Source organism: Camelus dromedarius, chromosome 19 (genome assembly GCF_036321535.1).
Source record: "Camelus dromedarius isolate mCamDro1 chromosome 19, mCamDro1.pat, whole genome shotgun sequence".
Taxonomy (NCBI): Eukaryota; Metazoa; Chordata; class Mammalia; order Artiodactyla; family Camelidae; genus Camelus; species Camelus dromedarius.
This window is the reverse complement of record NC_087454.1, coordinates 13,245,059-13,266,285: the sequence shown is the minus strand read 5'-3', so window position 1 is coordinate 13,266,285 and position 21,227 is coordinate 13,245,059. Positions and strand designations below refer to the sequence as shown.

The 21,227-nt window shown below is 42.8% G+C and overlaps 1 protein-coding gene across 1 annotated transcript in view; it reads left to right on the top strand.

The window, feature by feature from the left end:
- The window catches only part of MBOAT1 (membrane bound O-acyltransferase domain containing 1), a 75,554-nt gene that overhangs the window by 35,135 nt on the left and 19,192 nt on the right, over nucleotides 1-21,227 (top strand). The window contains exons 2-7 of the mRNA XM_010980112.3: nucleotides 2,455-2,600; nucleotides 3,649-3,726; nucleotides 8,839-8,934; nucleotides 15,531-15,586; nucleotides 17,926-17,980; nucleotides 19,469-19,652. Of these exons, the coding sequence (XP_010978414.1) occupies nucleotides 2,455-2,600; nucleotides 3,649-3,726; nucleotides 8,839-8,934; nucleotides 15,531-15,586; nucleotides 17,926-17,980; nucleotides 19,469-19,652 (615 nt within the window). The remainder of the gene's footprint in view (nucleotides 1-2,454; nucleotides 2,601-3,648; nucleotides 3,727-8,838; nucleotides 8,935-15,530; nucleotides 15,587-17,925; nucleotides 17,981-19,468; nucleotides 19,653-21,227) is intronic.

Here is a 21,227-nt window from a genome sequence, read left to right as displayed (position 1 = left end):
CTTACATCATGAAGGGCTTTTCTTTCCCTCTGGGATTATGGTAGAGACTCCATGCTTTAAATTCTTTCCTTTTGCTCTGAATCTCTGAAGATAACCTTTCAGAATTCAGAAGGAAAAAGGAATCTTACCTAAGTTTCTGGAGACTGCTTTGACTTTGAGATTTATCTCTGCTTTGGGTTTACAAAAGTCTACTCAGAAACTGGAAAACGCCGAATTTGGCTCTTTTGTCCCAGGCTGCATCGCCTCTCTCTGTGGAAGTAAAGCACACGGAACTCAGGCAGCTGCCTAAATGATGGGCGGGCAAGGGGCTCAGTCCACGGGCAGCAGGGAGGGGACTGAAGAAGCCAATTCTTAGCAGCTCAGCAGTAATGACCGCATATTGAGTTTAATCTGTATATAATTTGTGTGTTTATTTAGTAGAGAACAATATTAATAGCAGGTGCTTTAATTAATTAATAGTCCATGCCAGGATTGCTTTGAGTGATCTATATTAACTTCTTTAGTCTTCAAAACAATCTTGTGAAGTAGCATGACTGTTATTACCTCCACCATGTGGACTGGGAGCCAAAACAAAGTGAGCTTGGTAACTCTTCAGCCAGGAAGTGGTGGACCTGGGTCTTGTAGTCCAGGAGTCTGGCTCAGCTGGTAACCAATGGATCTGTTGCTGGTCATGGCTGAGAGGTCACAGGTACTTAATTTGATTATTATTGAAGGTAGATCTTTTTCTCCCAAACTTGCATGTGCATCACAGTCACTTGGGGGCCTGATAAAACCCAGATCGCTAAGCCCACCCTGGGAACGTCATATGTAGTGGGTCTGGGGAGAACGTGCATTTCTAACAAGTTTCCAGTTGATGCTGCTGCTGCTGCTGCTGCTCAGGGGCTATACTTTTGAGAACTGCTGCTCTAGCCGCCAAATCATTCCTCACGTGCAGGGACGCTCAGTAATTACTGGCCAGCCAAAAAGAATGGAGCCAATTTCCCCTTGGTTGCTCTCCTGAGTAGCTATGTTCTGCTGTGACTGTGGGCTGGTCCCTGGGCAGAGAGGTGGAAAGAACATGTGATTGATCACTCACAGACGGTTGTGACTCTGATTTTCTCATTGCCAATTCCTTTATGTTCTGAACCTTGCTGAGATGGTTATTTTTCTATTTCTGTCTCTCTCTCTCTGCATGCGTGTGTGTTGTTGGTTGTTCATTTAGGCTGTTAAGAGCTATGACCACATCCTGCAGACTAGGATCCCACTTCACATCCTCTCTTGTCTTTCAAGGTGGAATGTCGTAGTGAGGCAGTAACAGGAATTCGTTTTTGGAAAGACTGGCGGAGAATGATCTCCAAATAGAAGGGAAACCCAGCACAATTTTTAAAAATAAAATAAAAATGCAGAACAAAAATTAATACTCTGCAAGTATTATTTTCTATGAATGATAAGGAGTTTAAAGTATTCTTTTTTTTTTTTTTTTAATTGGGGAAACAAATGAGCTCAGGTCGAGCTGACATTGGCTCCCTCTGCCCTCCCGCAGAGCATAACCCTGATGAATTTCCCCAACAGCCACAGTTTTCTGTAGCGCGAGAAACTGCCGAGGCTGAAGTGGAGGGTCTATTCAGATATCTATATCCTTGGTCCCTTCTAAAAAGCAAACTGATACTGAAGTTTTCATCTTGAATACTCAGTTTAAACTGCTTTTCTGGTGTAAATTAATGGTTAGACCACTGAATGTATTTTGGTTTTGAGTTAAATCAGCTGATCATTCCTAAGGGTATCAGGGAATTATTTTATAGTTTCTTTTAGGTAAAATATTTTTGAAAGAGAGGTCACTGAGATTTTTCTAAGGAAATGCAGTACCTATTTTTCATAACTGGATAGTATTGGCATTGGAAGTTGAATGCAGGGCTGTTTCTTTTTTTTTCTGGATCTTTAGTGTCACACCTGGGGTTTCAACAATGCTCTTACTTATTTGGTGTTAATTTAAAAGGAGAAAAACGAGAATCAGAAAACAGCTGATGATTGCTTTGGAGAAGCATCTGATTTCTTAGGTACCAGTGAGGGAAGCCGCATGGCTTTGACTCATCTGCATCTCAAAAAGAACACGTTCTTTATCTTAGGATAATACAGGAGGGGAGGTGGAGGGAGGGAAAGACACCCAGCAAAGTGATGTCACAATCAGCTAAGGCTGTTTCCAATAAAAAGTCTCCTGTTGGTCGATGAGAAAGCAACCTTGGCTAGTCTCCAAGGATTGGAGGAGAGACTTTTGGGCTCCTTGACTTCTTATACCAGACAAGGGTAAGGTTATCTTTTCAATCTCTCGTAGCTCCTCTAAATGAATGCTTTACTGAGGGAAACATCCAAATCCAGGTCGGAGATGCACCTTGATGAGGAGATCAGAAAAAAAGTAGGGAAAGTTCACACGCAGGCCAACAGTACAGGTTCTGACTCTCTCCTTTTCCCCCGCAGGTGAATTTTGTGGCCTGCCAGCTCCTTGCTTTGTGTGCTGCTTTCTGGTTCCGCATCTACTTAAGTCCCGGTAAAACCAGTCCCCATGTCCGGCATGCATTTGCTACCATTTTTGGCATCTATTTTGTCATCTTTTGTTTTGGCTGGTGAGTAGGAGCCTCCCAAATTCTAATATTTATCGTTTGGGTGTTTTGTGGCAATATTCTTAGCATTTCCCAGGCACTAAAGAAAAATGATATTTATTCTTATTGTAAAATAATGGGGATGTTGCAGGAATCTCCCCTTACCGTTAAGAACCTGGAACCAATAAACTGCAATATTTGAAGTCAGTTTGGTGAATTCTTCTTAAAATTAGACATCTGCTGATCTCACCCTGAGTCATGTAAATGGAATGTTACGATATCTTATTTTCCCAACAAGGAACCTTTCCTAACTGTTGGAGATATTAGTGTTTTTCTTGCGTCACTGCTAGAGATAAGAGCAATAGTTTTAGTGCTGATCTTAGGGAATGTGTCATTCTTTAACAGAGAAACCCTGTAGAGTAGACTTTCCTTTACTAGGTGAGCCGAGTAAACACCCTGGGTGTGGTGCTTCTTGAGGAAGAAATTTTAGGAATGAACGTTTCTAGAAGTATAAGTTAACGGAATTTGTTCAGGACTCTGGAATGTTGCTCTTCCCGTCTTTAATGAAAATTTGACAAAGAATGATGAGTATTTTGAATTACCACCAAGTAAGAGTGTTGGTATCTGGGGCAGCTCAGCTTTGATCTTAGTTCTTTAAAATAAAAATAGTCCTGGAGTGCTCGCCCCTGGAATTTGACACAACATTGTAAAAATTATTATAAATCAATAAAAAATGTTAAAAAAAAAATAAAATAAAATTTGCTCTTGATAACTTAGTAGACTGAAAAAAATAAAATAAAAATAAAAACAGTCCTGGGGAAAAAAAAAAGAGCTCTCTTCACTGCAGTTGGCCGACTAGGCCATGATTTCCTAGAGTCGTTTCAAGATACGGTATCTTAATTACATAAACAAAAACACTTGATTTATTTTCTCTTCCGTAAACCTGAGTTAATTGACCATTTGCTTTTTGGCGGGAGTGGAGGTAGAGAGGCAGTGTGGGTGGCTGAGAGGTATGTTAACCAAAATTTACTCAGTGTTCTCTCTCCCTCCCCTGTTCCGTGGTGTATTAAAGGTACTCTGTGCATCTTTTCGTGCTGGTGCTAATGAGCTACGGAATCATGGTCACTGCAAGTGTATCCAACATTCACAGGTAAGACCCTGGGAATGAACAATGCACGGTGAGGTTTTTCATGAACTTTGAAATGTATTTCCAGGATAAAGAGGTACCCGTCCCTGTTGGCCATATCCTGAGTCCTCTGGGATATCAGAAGGGAGGGATGAGGTCTTAATTGCTCGGAGTCTTCAGAGAAAGCTTTACTTAAAAAAAGCATGATGCAAACTGGGACTCAGGTGAAGGAGAGTCTGTTGAAATTAGGCAGCCTTATTTGTGATAGCACCAACCTGGAAACAACCCGCATGGTTACCACAACGGACCACTACTCAGCGATAAAAACGATGGGATGATTGACACACACCGTGACATGGATGAATCGCCAAATAAACATCCTGAATGAAAGAGGCCACACAAGTTCTGTTCTCAGAAGTGCAAACTAACCTCTGGTGACAGAAATCAGATCAGAGGTCACTGCGGGTGGGGTGGGTCAGGGCGATGTGAGAGGGGAGCCCACGGGGCCCGAAGCAGCCTGGGTGGGGGCTACGGGTTTGTCCGTTATCTTGGATTTAGCTGTGGTTTTCTGAGTATGAAATATGTCACAACTTTGCATACTTTAAAGGTGTCCAATAAAACTGTTAAAAAAGGAAGAAATATTCTATTATGATATTTTGATTTCAAAGTAGAGAAGTAATTTAATTCTACCTTGACGGCTCCATGCTTGGACAGCCAGCGAAGATCCCTGGAGTGTCTGGCTGGCATTGTCTCTGTTTCCCATGGTCTTTCTGAAACCTCAGTATTAATCTGGCCTTTCAGTAACACTGGAATGTGAGCTCTGTGAAAACAAAGACTTTTCTCTTTTGTTTGCTGTTGTACCCTCGGAGCCTAAGATAATACCTGGCACAAGTAAAAACTCAATAAATATTTGTGGAATGAATGACTGAGTATATTCGAAAAGACACTTATCCTTCTATGACTTCCTTTCCAGAGGCTTCTCTGAAAAAGGAGATGCCTTATTTCAGCTTCTGAAGGCTCTTTGATAAGACTACTAGCGCAATAATTTTCTGAAAGCATTGGAATTTAATTTTTTAGGTGTAATCTTATAATTACTCTCAATAACTTTCTGGTTTTCAAGGAGAAATCTTTTCTGCCTGCTTTTAACTTGTACAGACACTCCACTTCGTATCCAGATGAGCTCTGGAGATCTGATTTCTAGTCATCTCTCTTCTAAGTGCCCTTCAGAAGGGAAATAGGAAATCTGTATTTCTAATATGGTAAGGATGGGTTTTGGAAATTCTTCATAATATGACAAAGTGCTTTTTTCAGTGGGAGGTAAAAATGCCTGGCTTTTCCTAAATGTGCTGTTGGAAGCAATTAAATGATGAATAAAAATGTCATTGCATCTCTAGAGCATATTTGTCGTCTTCCCCCACACTTGTGTGATGCTGAGGGGGTGTGGTCCATTTTTCAGAGGGTCAAGCTCTGTTTCCAGGTTCACTGTGTTAGTCTCTGGCCAGGAATGGAGTCCTCCGGCCTTGGCAGACCCAAGCCCTTTACAGACAGGCTTTCTGTTTCCCCACAATAATATTGTGGTAGCAGAGGGCCATGTCATAAGACCGAAAGGGAAAAATACCAGAACAAGTTTCTGCCCCTCTTTTTCTGCTGTGTGGTTGCCAGTACTGCAGAAGTAGGGAGTGGTTCACATTTCCCGATGGAGGGAAGTTGTTTCCTCTTGCCGCTGAGAAAGATCACTAGCCTGGAGTCAGGAAACCTGGCTTGCTAGCAGTGTGAGTATGGAAAAGCCAGGCAACTCCTCTGCACGTCAGGTTTCCTGCTAAATGTGGGCTTTGTGGTGGTTTGAACTTGTTCTCTTGAAGACCAGGATTTCTGGGTTCTTTGTGAATACTTTTCCTCTTGCCGTCACTGCGTTATGAGTTCTCTCTGACGGCTGAGGAAGAGGAGAGGAGGACGAGCATTTGCTGCCATGTGGAACTGACCCACTTCAGGACTGACTGTGGTTATTCAGGATTTGTCTAGAGAGTTCTTGGGGTACCATGTCCACTTCCTCCCTAAGCCACTATGTTGGGCAGAAACCACAGGCATTAATTTACTTTATATGAACCAACTGGAACAGAATATAGTACCTCCTAGGACGGAAGGCCTTCTATGGGAACTTGATGATAATTACCAAGTTTGCAATGCTTGCTTGGTGCCAAGGGCTAGACCAAGCTCTTTTAAATATATTATGTTTCATTATTTTTGATGTAAATGATATACTAAATAGGAGTTTATGATTTTTAAATTAATTTCTATATTTATATTTAAATATAAATATTTTTATATATTATACATTTATATTTATATTTAAATATATTTTATATTATACACTTATATTTATACTTAAATATAAGTATATTTAACACATTTGTTATATATTTATATTAAAATATAACTATATTTGATGTTTATTTTATTATATATGCATTATATATCATATATAATTTTATATATGATATATATTATTACGTTTAATATTGTCTACCATTATTGCAAATATATTCTTTCTAGGACAACTCCATAGGATATAATTTTTTTTTCTGAGATGAAAAATTTGAAAGCTCAGAGAGGTCAATCTGTATACAGTTCAGTGAGTTTTCACAGAGTGAATACACTCCTGGAACCACTACGCAGGCCAGTAAGGGTAATGTTACCATCACTCATGTTCCAGTCTCTACCACACCCTCCTTTCCTAACATGACTACTGTCCCGACTTCTCACACCACAGATTAGTTTTGCCAGTGCTGGGATCTGAACTCATGTTGGTCTGTCTCCAGAATACATGCTCTCTGCCGTTCCTGGATTCCTTAGATGTTTCAGGTTTGTCCAGGGCATGAGTGCATTGCCCTCTTGTTTGGGGATGCAGTACTTGGCCCCAGCCTTGATAAGTGGGTCGTATTATAACAACTGAATTGAACTGGCTTTTCTCTCTTGGCTGGGGGGGGGGGGGTCACGGCAAGGTTGTGTCTAGCTCCTGTGGAGGAGAAAGAGGAAGCAGAGGCGTGGCTGCACTTGAAAGGGTCCTGGAAGAGTGTCTTGAATCTGCTTGTGCTTCTGCCGTGACCCTTGTGAACTGGCTTAAGAAAGGGACTAGGAGCTGGGGGCAGAAAGACCTAACTCCATTCCACGGCTTCAGCTCCTCGGGGAGCTGGGTTTTCTTATCATTTGCTTTGTGCACCATCTTCTTGGTTTGGAGAGGGTTAAGGATGAACCCTGGGTAGGGAAAAATTGTCTTTTGTGTGGTAACATCTTTGTTTGCCAGTGATGGTAAAGAGAAAGTCAAGTCACGGGGCTTTAGAGTTTACAGAACCCCTTCACGCTCAGCCGGCTTTCCCTTGCTACCAAGTGAATTTTTATTCACTACTTGACTGTTCCTTCGGTTGATCTAGTCTTCATGAGCGGTTTTAATGTGAATTTGTGAATTTCAGTATAATTTAATATCAGGATATATATCTTCCCTGTTTTATGACACATGTTTAAAAGTCATCCCTCCTGAATTTATGTCGGTTTCTGATGAGTGTCTGAACCATTACAGATGTTTAATGTTCTCATTTCAGTTCATCTCTACTGACAGTTAAGTGAACCCCTCCTGTGGCCAAGGGTTGGGATGCTCAAGGTCACAATGAGTTGGGGAAACAGATACACACATAGACTTTTAATATTATAATTCTGTATGTTAACCTGTTGCACTGGAGACATGCAGGCAGTGGAGCGATGACTTGTGTTGGGAGTGGGGGTGGGATGAGCAAGGCTATGCCAGGTGACGTGGGAGCTGAGTCTTCTGATAATTAGGCAGTTTCCAGATAGACCATAGGGTGGAGAAAAGAGTTGCAGGCAGAGGGAGGAGCACGTGGAAAGGGATCTGGCCTGAAAATGCAGGATGGAGTTCTGGAAAGGGAGCAGTCCAGGGCGGTTTAACCTGGGTGGACATGGAGCGTGGCTGGAGGGGGTTCTGGGGAGACAAGGCAGAGCTCAGCCTGGGAAGCACCTTGTGTGCTGGGTTCGGGAGCTCTGATGCGACTAGAGGGGGCCCACCGGAGACTTTTAAGACAAATGACATTTTAGTTTTTTGTTCATGCTACATACACACCAGTGGTGAATGGAACACACATGACCGCCCTTGGCTTGATGGAGCCTTCAGGCTACTAAGGGAGACAGTAGTTAATCAGATTATCACATAGCTTTATAAGTACAAATTGATTAATTTAAAAAATTTTATTTGTTGCTTTATTACATTTTTACGTTTATTTGGAGGGGGAGGTAATTAGATTTATTTTTTTTTTCCTTAATGGAGGTACTGGGGATTGAACCCAGGACCTTGTGCATGCTAAGCACGCACTCTACCACTTAGCTATACCCTCCCCTTGATGTTCTGAATGGTGCACATGTATATGTGTGTGCATTACTAGTTTATACTAGAGGGTGGGTCAGGGCCCGTCTGCAAAGGAAGCCAGGGAGTGCACGTGAGCAGGTGGTAATTGAAGCCTTAGACATCGACAGGGAGGGTCCTGAGCCGAGCACTTGGGGATGCTAACGCCGAGGGAGTAGATGGAGGAAGATGAGCTTAGCAAGAGCCTTGAAGGAATTAACCAGAGAGATGGGAAGAAACCAAGGAGCATGGAAGCCAAGAGAACAAAGTGTCTCAGGAAGGGAGTGGTTGGCAGTATGGTGATGGTTTGTGTATTAGGAAGATCATTGTGTAAGCAGGTTGGTTTGTGTAGAGGAGAATCTGAACGCAAGACCTTACAGGTCCGCGTTTCCCAGCTCTGGCTGCACATTAGAGTTGTACCTGCCAGGTGCGCCCCATACCAATACCAGTAAAATCAGAGTACCTGATGGGTGAGGCTGTGGGCTCTCCAGGTGATTCCATTATGCTGCCAAAGTTGAGCACTACGGCAGTGGTCCAGGTGAGAAAGGATGAAGGGCTCGGGGTCGTGGATGTGACAGTGAGGGGAGGGGATAGGCTGAGATGTAGATAGGACTTTGTGACCAGTTGCCTGGGTGTGGTGGGGTGAGGGAGAGGAAGAAGGGAAAATGGACTGAGCACACTGTTGTCATGCACAATAATCTGATCCTTTGTGTTCTTGGTTCCAGATACTCCTTTTTTGTAGCAATGGGATACCTTACAATATGCCACATCAGCCGGATATACATCTTCCACTATGGAATTCTCACTACAGATTTTTCTGGGTGAGTATCTTGATTTGGTTGAGGCCAGCTGAACTGCTGACTTTGAATCAGTCCCTTGGGGTCTGTAAAATGTGCACAGAAGAGTCATCTGGGGCTGGTTACATTGGCTGGTAAGACTGTGCTAATGAATTTAGTTCTGAGGATGTGCGTGTAAGTTATATCAAGTATATCTGGTGGATTCCTGCTGACATGGAGGACAGGGGATTTTGCTGTTGCTGCCGAGTGCCGAAGTATAGATGTCAGATCTTTACGAAGAGTAATGGAAAGAGTGAAAGCACATGCTTCTCTGACTGACCATGATGGGTCTGAACAGATACCAGTGAACCCTGAAATGAGTCCAGAGGAGTTCCCACTGCCTTCATTTGCAGCCCTGGGAAGCCTGTGGAACTATGTACTTCCCTCTCTATGACTCCAGGAGTCCCTTACTTTCTCCCCCTGCGTGCTGGCGTAGTTGATAGGAGTTTGGGAGCATTCTACAGAAGCTGTAATGTCATCACCCCCCTGTTCAGTCATCTAGGGAGCAGGGGATACGGAGGGGCAGAAGCAACAAGCGGATGAGGAAGTCCGGCCTGAGCCTCCTGTGTCTCCCTCAGCTTGCTGGGGCCAGGCCCCAGGCTGCACAGTTTGCATTGTATGTTGGCGCCCCCTGTTGTTGTGCAAGACGGCAGTCCCGGCCTAGGTTGCGGCTGATTGGAAGTTTGCTGTGCTTGGATTCTCCGAACCTGCCAAACTGCTTGCTTGTCTGAATCCTTGCTTTCCTAGGATGTATATATTATAAGTGGATTTGTATTATAAGCAAAGGATTGATGAAAATATGAAGTATAACTTTTTGGATCTAAAATTACCTGTTGGGGAAAATAAGATCTCTGAGTGTCAGTTGTGGCTCGATGCTGGCCGGCCTGCTGTGATTGGTCGGCTCTTTTGACACCTCTAATGACTGCATTGTCTCATTGTACCATCGTAGCTTTACCAGGACAGAGAACTTAAGCGCTTTAGGTCCAAAGATTAAGGTACCAGAGGTAGGTTTTATTGGAATGTTGCTCAAAATGGAGTTTCACTTAATGTTTTAGAAACAGGTTATTTTTTGGTTGGGAGTTGGTATGGAAAATAGAAATGGATGAGTGGGTACCATTTCTGGTAAATTGCCCGACGTGTGTATCAGAAGGCATTGAGTGCGTGTGTGTGTGTGTGTGGTGGGGAGAGTGGCACTGTTGTATCTTTTTACTCCAAACACATCTCCATCTGCCTGTTTTCCCCTTACTTCATTTCCTCCTATATTTCTTTATCCAAATTACACTAACAATTTTAGGTTCAGGAAGAAAAAACTCATTTTTGAAAAAAAATGAAAAAAATTCACAGGACAAAAAAGAAGTGGCCCTACCTCAGCCACGCTGGACTCGAACTTTGGTTTCAGATTCGTCACACAGTTCCCGTAAATTCAAGGGCAGGGGCTCTGACTGATGGGTGTGTAAACATCCAAAGACAGGGCCTGCTTCTCAAGGGCTGGGTGAACAGTACAGCTCAATGCCGGTTGCCTTTGAGGAAGTCCCTTGGCTGCATGAAGGCGCTTTTCTGTGTCCTTCCTTTGCTGTACGATGTGCTTCTATCTCCTGGGTTTTGTATTTTTGCCCCCCCCCAAAAGCATGAATTACAATCATAAACCAATAAACATGTCTTCGGTTATATCATGTTTTGATTGAAAGGCAACATGGATGGTGTTTGAGTTTTATCATAAGTCAGTGACTATGGATTTGACCCTGGAATCACGGTACCTTGTGCAGTCTAAGCTTGGCATCTGCCCTACCCACAAGTTCAAACAAATGGATGGATGAGAAAGCATTCCGAACAGAATTCCTCTAAGCAGAAGCCTCTGGTGCTCTCCCTGTGCCCGCAGGGAAGTAAGAACGTAGGAGGACTCTCTCCGTGTCCTTTTAGTGAGCAGGCTGTAGTTCTAGTTGGTGGATTTGAGATCTGCTTTTCCACAAGTTATCCGTATGCTGTGTTTTACAAACCCATGATCACATGTGTGGTTGTTTCTTATTTAAGTTGCTAGAAATGTCTTCAGATGTTTAAAAGAGTGTATTATTGAGAATACTGTCTGGATGATGTGTAACACTATTTGACCCATAGCTTTTTTTTCCCCCCCGCAAAAGGGGATATTTTTTCCTAAAGAATGACAACAATATGTTCTTACATGTGCTCACAGGTGCAGATTTCATACTGAATAATTGTTTTTTAATTGACATTGAACTAGATATTCAGTACAAGCTATTGCCTCCGTCAGGTTCTCTGAGAAGCAGATGCCAAGGTGGGAACAGAAGTATGAGATTTGTTGAGTGAAATACCTGGGAGGGAAGACCAGGAGGCAGCTGGATGAGGCTGGGGGAACCATCGGGTTGGAAATGAACATCTGAGCCCTGAGATGGGACAGGGAAGGGACGAAGAGACGTCCTGGGACTGCAGTGCAGGGCTAAGAAAGTTTCAGCGAGTTCAATGATAAGTCCTCAGGCTAGAATTCCGTGGCTGGGGAGCACCCTGCCTTGTATGGAGGGGCCGCTGTGTACCGTGCTGCGCTCAGTCACTGGCCGAGAGCAGCCTCAGGGAGGTGCGCGCTCAGCACTGGAGCCGGTCAGTTACGCTCCCCCAGCAGCTGATCTGAGAGGTGCGTTCCAGTGCCCACTGTTTATGTGACTATAAATGCTCTTCTGAACATGTGCCTAATTATGGAACACATGAAATCTAACCTCAGAAAGAGGAAAACAAATCTTATATTTGTACGGAGAAGGGCAGGCTACTTCCATGACAGATTTCCTTTATTGTTACATCAATCTTTTAGGCCCTTTTAAAATGAAGTTGTGGATTAAATCAAATGTAGGAACTTGGTTTGTAAATTGCATAGTCATCAGAATGTGTGGCCATCAAATGTGTGTAAGGAAGGCTAGGACCTGAGGTCCTGAGACTGATTCCTGAGACTTACAATCTTACAGGAAAAGAAAAAGACAAAAAGGCTTTGGAAACAAAAACAGTCATATTTGGGAACTACCTTGAATGTGAAGCTTAGGATGAGTCCCTTTCAAGAAAACTAGTTGTCGGCATCTGTTAAGCATTCTGGGTCAGAGGTCTTATTGAGTATCGGGAAGATGAGCTGCAAAGTTCTATTGGTCTGTCAGACCAAATTAGTCTTTTTTTTCAATTGAAGTATATAGTCAGTTACAATGTGTCAATTTCTGGTGTACAGCACAATGTCTCAGTCATGTGCATACATACATATATTCATTTTCATATTCTTTTTCATTAAAGGTTATTACAAGATATTGAATATAGTTCCCTGTGCTATGCAAATTAAAAAATTTGGTTTTTTAATCCGTTTTTATATATAGTCGCTAATATTTGCAAATCTCAAACTCCGAAATTTATCCCTTCCCACCCTCTTTCCCCCAGTAACCATAAGATTGTTTACTATGTTTGCAAGTCTGTTTCTGTGTTTCCGTTTTGTAGATGAGTTCATTAGTGTTCTTTTCTTTCTTCCTTTCTTCCTTTCTTTTCCACACATAAGTGATATCATAGGGGTTTTTCTTTCTCTTTCTGACTTCCTTCACTTAGAATGATGATCTCCAGGTCCATCCATGTTGCTGCAAATGGCGTTATTCTTTCTTCTGGCTGAGTAGTATTCCTTTGTATAAATACCCCACATCTTCTTTATCCAGTCATCTGTCGATGGACATTTGGGTTGCTGCCGTGTCTTGGCTATTGTGTATAGTGCTACTGTGAACATTGGGGTGCATGTGCCCTTTCAAATCAGAGTTCCCTCCGGATATATATATGCCCAGGAGTGGGATTCAAGTTAGTTTCATAGAAAGTTTCAATGGTCCTTATTTCTAAAACCCAAGCCTCCATGTTTTGGAAGCAGGGTTTTTTTGGCTTCCCCCCCCCCCCCAAGATAAGAGTGTGGTCAAAACCAGTGCCAGCTCTGAGCATGTCTTGCTGCCATAGAACAGCCACTTTGGTGGCTCCCTTGTCTGCCACACCCATTTCTCCCCAGTCAGGGCAGAGCACCGCTGCCCCTCCCTTCCACAGTCAGACTCATTTCCCCTTCTCTTTGCCTCACACAACATGAGGAATCTTGTTTTCAATGCTGACCATTGAGCTTTTGCAAATAAGATGCAAAGTTGAGCGTTCGTGTTAAGATTTCAAAGGGCGTTCGTTGGTTCTTTTCTTTAATATAGTTTATCTTATCAGTTTATATTGATAGTGTAAAATATCACATGCTTATTTTAAAGAAATGGAAAATAGAATGAGAACGAGAGGAATTAAAGAAGGGAACGGGCTCATAGAGAGGTGGCTGAGTGCAGCTGACCTATCAGCTTCGGCCTAAAGGTGGTTTGTGTCCAATCCCATCCTCCCGCACCTGGGCCTGGCCTGGGCTCAGGGCACAGAGGCTGTGTGGCATCCTAGAGTCATCCCAGGGCTGCTGGTCATAGGATGCTGACCAAAAACCTCAGCCTTCTATGCAAATGAGCCATCAGTCCATATGGGTCAGAGGCAGCAAATTGAGTAAGAAGCCACCAGAGCAGAGATTATAAAATCAGGCTAAACCAAGAAGGTTTGAAGGAAAGGATGGTAGTTGGGTAGGGGGATTTTATCTTGTCTCATTGGGCAAAAGTAGAGCTATTAAAGGTACTAAACTAGGCTAGATGATTGGAAAAACAGGCGCCATTGTTAATTGCAGCTTTATTGAGCTATAATTCACATACCATATAGTTCACCCATTTAGGGTATGCAATTCAGCAGGTTTTGACATATACACAGAGTGAACTCAGAGAGTGCAACCATTTACCACAGTTAATTTTACAACACTTTCATCACCCCCAAAGAAACCTGTATGTGGTAGCTGTCACCCCTCATTTCCTCCCAGCTCCTCCAGCCTTAGGCAACCAGCAGTCTACTTCATTTCTCTGTGGATTTGCCTCTTCTAGACATTTCAGATAAATGGAATCATACAATATGTGGCCATTTGTGTCTGGCCTCTTCAACTCAGCATAATATTTTCAAGGTCTATCCACGTTGTGGTGTGTGGATCAGTACTTCATTCTTTTTATTGCTGAGTAATATTCTATCAGATAGACATATCACATTTTATTTATCCATCCACCAGTTGATGGGCACTGGGTTTATTTCCTTTTGGGCTGTTATGAATAATGTTGCTCTGAACAGGTACATACATGTTTTTGTGTAGACATATTTTTATTTCTCATGGGTATGTAACTGGGAGTGGAACTGCTTGGTCATACAGTAATTCTACATTTAACCTTTTGAGAAACTGCCAGACTGTTTCTCGAGTGGCTGCACCATTTCTTATTCCCACCAGTGATGTAGGAGGGTTCCGGTTCTCCACCTCCTGGCCAGCTCAGTCTGTCTTTTTGATTCTAGTCGTCCTAGTGCTTATGAAGTGGCATCTCGTTGTTTGGAGCAGCATTTCTCTGATGGCTGATTACTGTTGAGCGTCTTTTCATTTGCTTATTCCCCATTTGTATATTTTTTGCTTTAGATCCATCGGCCATTTTTCAATGGGTTATTTCTGTCTTTTTATTGTTGAGTTGTAAGTGTTCTTTATATATTGTAGTACAAGTTCCTTAGCACATAATGTGACTTGCTCATATTTTCATGCATTCTGTGAAATGTCTTTCCACTTTCTTGACGGTGTGTGTCCTTTGAAGCACAAAAATTAAGTTTTAATGACACCCATTTAATTTTTTTTTTTCCTTTCTTTTCCTTGTGCTTTCGGTGTTACATCTAGGAAGCCATCACCAACTCTAAGGTCATGGAGATTTATGCCTGTGTTTTCTTCTTAGAGTTTTATAGTTGTAGCTCTTATATTTAGGTCTTTGACCCATTTTGAATTCCTTTTTGTATTCTTATGTGGCTTTCTAGTTGTCCCATCACTGTTTGTTGAAAAGACTGTTCTTGCCTCCATTGAATTACCTTGGCATCCTTAGGCTTTTATTTGATGGCTTTTTTCAAATTAAGATTCATGTTACTTTTTTGTCACTCAGTGGTTTACTTACAAGCAGCTACATTTTACGAACCTTTTACTATGGGGTGATTGCCTTTAAATAGAACAAAGCATATTAGACCAGATTAGGATGAAGAAACCAAACTATGTATCCATCCAGGTGGAACCAGGGCACGGGATTAGGTGTCTCCCACACCAGTGCTGCTTGCACTTAAGCGTGCATTTGAATTCCCTGGAGGTCTTGTTAAAGCACAGGTTCTCATTTTCTGGGTTTGGAATGGAGTGTGGGATTCCAGCGTTTCAAACGAGCTCCAGGTGGTGCTGGCGGCGCTGGTCCTGGAACTGAGCCGTGAGCAGCAGCGTAAGGGGGGCTTTGCAGTGCGACCTGGTTGTGCAGCGTTGTTACAGCTACTGATTTAAAGTGATTTGGAAGGGAAATAAAAATTGTTTTCAATTCAGTGTTTTTGTATTTATTCATTTTCAAGATGAAAAACTACCGTGCTCAGAAATGGAATAAAAGATTTCCTTTTTCCCTCAGTGGCAAAACCTTGCCGATCTTGACTATTTTCTATCTTCCTTTTAGGCCCCTGATGATTGTCACTCAGAAGATCACAACCTTGGCGTTCCAAGTTCATGACGGTGAGAAAAACACCCTCCTCCTGGTTCTAAGAGTGAGCCTGACATTCAGGGCTCTTCATGAGGCCCAAGTCCAGACACGGGCTGGCAGATCTTGCTGTGTCTTATAAAAAAAATTTGCAGCACGCTTTAATCACAGCTTTTTACTTTCCCAGCTATTATTTCCCATTTCCCTGCTGAATCTGGAGCGTTGAGTATTGACATATTTGCATTGCGAACAGTGGGTTTTCTGTATAGCTTTACAGTGTTTTAAATTTAAGTTAATTTGTGGCGCTCCTGCCCTTCCTTTCCCAATCTGTTAAGAAGAAATGGCATCCTTTTTCTTTGGTTTAATCTCTGAGATGCTTATGAGGTAATAAGAGTAAACAGCATTGGCTAGTTAACTTTTGGGGGGGGGGGCTTGGAAAATTATCTAATGAAATCAGCCTGACCCTATAAAAAGCTGGGAGGAATCTTCTGTTTGTAGAAAACTGAACCTTTTTTCTCTCAGACCCTTCCTGAAAATGGCCAGAAAGTGTGATTATTGCCACTGTTAAAACTGAGTTACACTTCAGCTGGGCAGGAGATTTCAATACGGGCTTAAGAGATGCCAGATGCAATTAAAAGTCTGTTCTGCGGATTTGACTGCCTCTGGCCCATGCTTTCCGACTGTTGAAATTCCCTTGTGTGTTGACAGGTTGAGAAGATTTTACCTCTGCTAGCAGGTCTTCTTGTTTATCCTTAAAGCTTGGAAACTGATTTAATTTCATTTTGACCCTGTTTATTCCTACTTCATTCTTGGTGATTAGTCATTATGTAGAGAATGGAGTAATTTTATTCCGAGGATGGTCTTTCTAGGGTGACCAGTGCTCTTGCTTTGCCCAGAATCGAGAGTTTCCCAGGGTCTGAGATTTTTTAGTGCCCAAATCGGGAAAGCTCTGGGCAGAGCGGGGTGAGTTGGTCTGTGTTTCTGTACCTGAAAACCATCTGGTAGTGGCTCTAGACGAATATAAGCAACATAAATCGATGGCTAATATCAATTTAATTTTGGGATTGCTAGAGCTGTATGTACTATTTGATAAGATCTTAGAAAAAAGTGTGACTTTTTTTTTTAACATTGCTTCTTGGTTTGGTTTTGTTTTGAATACATAGGCTTTTTGACTAAATTCACTTTTTAAAGCATTCTCAGTTTACCCTATTTTGGAGGGAACATTGCTTACATGAAGCAAAATGTTTACTTGCCTTTTTCTTTTTTTTCTTGTGTGTAGGAGGAATAAGTAAATTCCACAAACACTTTGTCTTTTCACCATAATCAGTCTTAGCTGAATATGTGGGTTTAAAGTCAACCTCCTTTGCTTTTAAGGTGACACTTGGGTTTCCCTGACCCTAAGTTAACATACACATTTTATAGGAAGCACAGATGTGATCTGGTTGGGAGTTCTATGGCATGGATGGGGTAGATTGATTGATTGACTGACTGATTTAACACCTTTATCGTTGTATGGTTCCTGTACAGTAAACTACACATATTTCAGATGTACAATTTGATGAATTTTGATAAATGGATACACCAGCAAAACCACTACCACAATCAAGATAGCTAACATTTCCATCACTCCCTAAGAGGCGCAGTTTTCAAACTCTTGATTTATCCCTTCCTACCCACCTTCCCCTGGTAACCGTGAGTTTGTTTTCTGTGTTTGTGAGTCTGTTTCTGTTTTGTAGATATGTACATTTGTGTCCTTTTTTTTTTTTTTAGATTCCAGTATAAGCAATATCATATGGCATTTTTCTTACTCTCTCTGGCTTACTTCACTTAGAATGACCATCTCCAGGTCCATCCAAGGCATGGATGGGTTTTAAAAGAAGACAGATCTCCTGACAATCGTTTTGTGTGTCCCCTGCATTCAGGGTGGTGTCTCCTGTTCTTTTCCTTTCCCTGCCCCTTTCCATCCATCCTCAGCGTGGACTGGCGTCTGCACCAGCGTAATCAGGGAGGGAGTTAAGCTGGCACGGGCTGCAGAGGCAGGCTTGTCTGTCATGTAGCAACAAAAACATACACAGCGTGTTAGGAGTGTATGAATGTGGAGGGTTCCCCGGGATCCGTGTTCATACCGAGCGAGTTAAACAGGGGTCACCCTGGAATTCTTCCTTCTTCGTAAGAACCAAAAGTGACTTTCCGCCTCACACGTGTGTTTACGGGCAGCCCTTTGATCCAGGGCATTTAAAAAAATGGAAAACGAGGACACTTTATGGCTTATGAAACAAAAATCACTTCTTTCAAGTAAGTTTTATAAGCTCCTTTTAGGATTAGTTATCTACATCACTTCAAACATCTTATTTCTAAATATTTCTTTCCATAGGACTAGCCCGAAGAGCTGAAGACCTTTCCACTGAGCAACATCGACTTGCTGTAAAGTAAGTTGAATTTAATAATCTATTCTCGAGCCCTTTGGGTATCAGTCCCCAGAGATCCTCCTTTTTTATATCTGCTTATTGACTCCATTATATGGATGTAATACTGATTTTTTAACGAATCTGCTTTTGATGGACACCAGAGTTGTCTACCAGTCTTTGGCTCTGATCAGTGGTAAGCCACGATAACCTTGTTCATAGGTCATTTCAAATGGGTTTGGGTGTAGCTGTAGGATAGATTCCCAGACGTGAGAGTGCTAGACCAAAGGGTAAATGGCTCTGTAATTTTGTTAGTTTTGTAGGATTCTCCTTCACTGGGGTGGTTCTGTCTGTTTTTTTTGGGCATGTGTCTGGGGGTCTCTGAGAAAGGGTTAATGATCAATGCACATCAGTAGGATTAAATCCCGGCATGAAAAAGGAAGTGGGGCTGGAGAGAGAAAAATGGGCTGGGGAACAGGAGGAAGCTACAGGCTGAAGGGGGACTTTGGCCAGTGTTGACATGCAGTAGACAGGGCGGGGGTGGGGGGTGTTGGAGAGGGAGGGGGGCTGTGTAGAGTGGGAGGCTAACAGTGATACAGGAATTGGGAGTGGCATGTGGCACTCTGGGGACAGTGGTGCAGCCATGGCGGGGGTTCCCACCAGGATGTGTAAGAGAGGGTCCTAGGTAGTAGGGAGATTGAGTGCTTCATCCCTTCCTGAAGGAATTGGGACCTGGAAGCAATGCAGAGAGAACCACTGGACGGTTCTAATGAATCAAGTTCTTTGCTAAGCACCATGGGGTGTCAGTTCTCTAGGGCATAATTCCAGTGACTGGTTAGCCATAGCATCTTAGGGAGCTTTTCCCCACAATTCTTTCCTGCTTGCAGAGTATGCCCTTTAAAATGCCATTAAAAACACAAGACAGAACTGGTCTCTACAGAATGTTTTCCTGCCACGACCCTTGTCTGCTGTCCAGGACCTCGTGCCTGGATGCCAGAGCAGATGAGAGACTGTACAGTGATAGTCCTATGCGGCCTCTTCAAATGGAAACCGGTTCCACGCATCATTTGTTTTGCATTTATTTTGGCAGTTGGGAGGGAGTTTTCCCATTTCAAAGCATCTGGACCCACTGGTTCCCACCCTGCCTTACTTAGCTTTATTGCCTTCACTTTCTCGGGTAGACAGCCAGCCAAGGTTGTGGGGAAAGAACATTTATATCCCAGCCCCTGAGGTGCCTTTGCCCCAGTCCTGGTCCTCCGCGGTTATAGCTGTGCTTGGCCAGCAGAGGGCGCCACGGAGTGCTGCGCCTCCCCTGAGCCACTCACCTCATGAACGTCCTTTCAACTAGATTTCTCTCTTAGGCGGACTTTTAAAGAAACAGAACAAGGAAAGATCACATCACGTTTAACAAGCTACGGAAATAACACCTGTGTTTACGATGGGCACATTTGCAAACATGAAAGAAAAATCAAAGACTGAAGACTCTTCAACTTTTTCACTTTATTTTCGCAGAGCAAAACCCTCCTTTTTGGAATACTTAAGCTACCTTCTCAACTTCATGAGTGTCATAGCTGGCCCTTGTAACAATTTCAAGGATTATGTAGCCTTCATTGAGGGGAGACATACACACATGAAATTGCTGGAAGTGAACTGGAAGGAAAAAGGTTTCCACAGCCTGCCAGAACCTTCTCCCACTGTAAGTTTTTAGTGCTAAGTATTGACTCAGAGGTCCAGAAAATAGAGCTTTGCTGCCCGGGCTGACTGTCACTAAACACAGTTCTAATTAAAAGCCAAACACCTTACCAGAAAGCTTGGCTGATAACTTTTCCCCCTATTTGTTTTAAAACACCAGTATTGGTCTGTATTTGCCGTGGTTCTCTGTGTTGGAGCAACAAATGTTTATTTCACAAAGGAGCTCACTGCCTGGGAATATTGAAGCAACTCATCCATTAGCCAACCAGCCAATATTTAGTGCCTACGATGTGCTCAGCATTGGGCTAGTTAACACATTCAGATTTATGGGCATTTTGTCTTAATGAATAGAAATTCATAGACAGCCGAAGGATACTATGTCACAAAAGGTAGTGGGGGAAAGAGTGGGGACCAGAATAAATGTGCTTTTGACTGAAGAACCTGCTTCTGGCAAGGGAAACCAGTTTTACACCCGCATGCTTGGTGCTTGCTTTTATTGACGTCGAGAGAGTTCAAGATGTTTTTTGAAATCATATTTTAATTTTAATCTGAAATGTATTCATCTCAAATTTGTCAGCATTAGGGTAACTCATTGAACTTTGTCCTTGAGTTCAATTCATTCAGATCAAATATCATAGATTTAAGGGAAATTTGTAATCAATTGACGGGATGGAGAAAATTGGAAAAGGGGAAATTGAGAATAAGTTATTTAAAAATGCAAACGTCTGGGCAATCTTGAGTATTTGAAAATGTAAGTGACTGATTAATTAAGCATGAATCTTCAGAGCTTTGACATAGTCGGGTCCTCGCACTTCAGGGTGAGTCTGGGCTCCAGCGGCTTTACTGACACAATCTAAGAGTAAGGTCGCCGTGGCTGTGAGAAGTCAAAGTAACCACAGGCGTTTCTGGGCAGATTCTGTCGCAGGAGTGCTGTGTTTGTTTCACATGCTTTTATTTGAAAAATGATATTATCAGAGAGTCTTCACATCACTCTCCAAGGAGACGCTTGCATTTCTGTGCACAGAGATTGCTAAGCGGTGAGGCTGCATTTTGGCTAAAGACACACCGATGGGGGGGCCTGGCACGCACAAGCTGCTGCCCCCCTCGGTGGTGTCATAGTGAATCGTGGTGCGCACTTAACTGGGAGCCCGGCACTGTTCTCAGTACCTTGTAAATACTCACGCGCTTCAGCCCCAAGCTGCCCCGTGAGGGAGGTGCTATTGCTGTCACTAAATTACAAATCAAAGCAGTGTGTTTATAAAAAATCGGGAGCTGTAACTGTTAGCTGGCATTCCCTGAAATGTCAAGGGGATCGGGCAGAATTAATCCAGCCAGGGGAATTAAAAACCTCAGTGCATCTTAATTGCAGAGCAGACTGCATGTAAACCATCCTGAAGGGTGTTCTAAAGTTTTCCATGACCTGCCCACATCCTGGCTCAGACGTTGACTCTCCCTAGCTAAGCCTGGGTGCTCCTGGCTGGCAATTCAAACCCATTTCCTGGGCCCTGCCTGCTGCAAAGTGGAAGGCCAGTGGGTCTGTCTTTCTGATGGAAGATTGCCACCCTGGAAGGTTATTGAT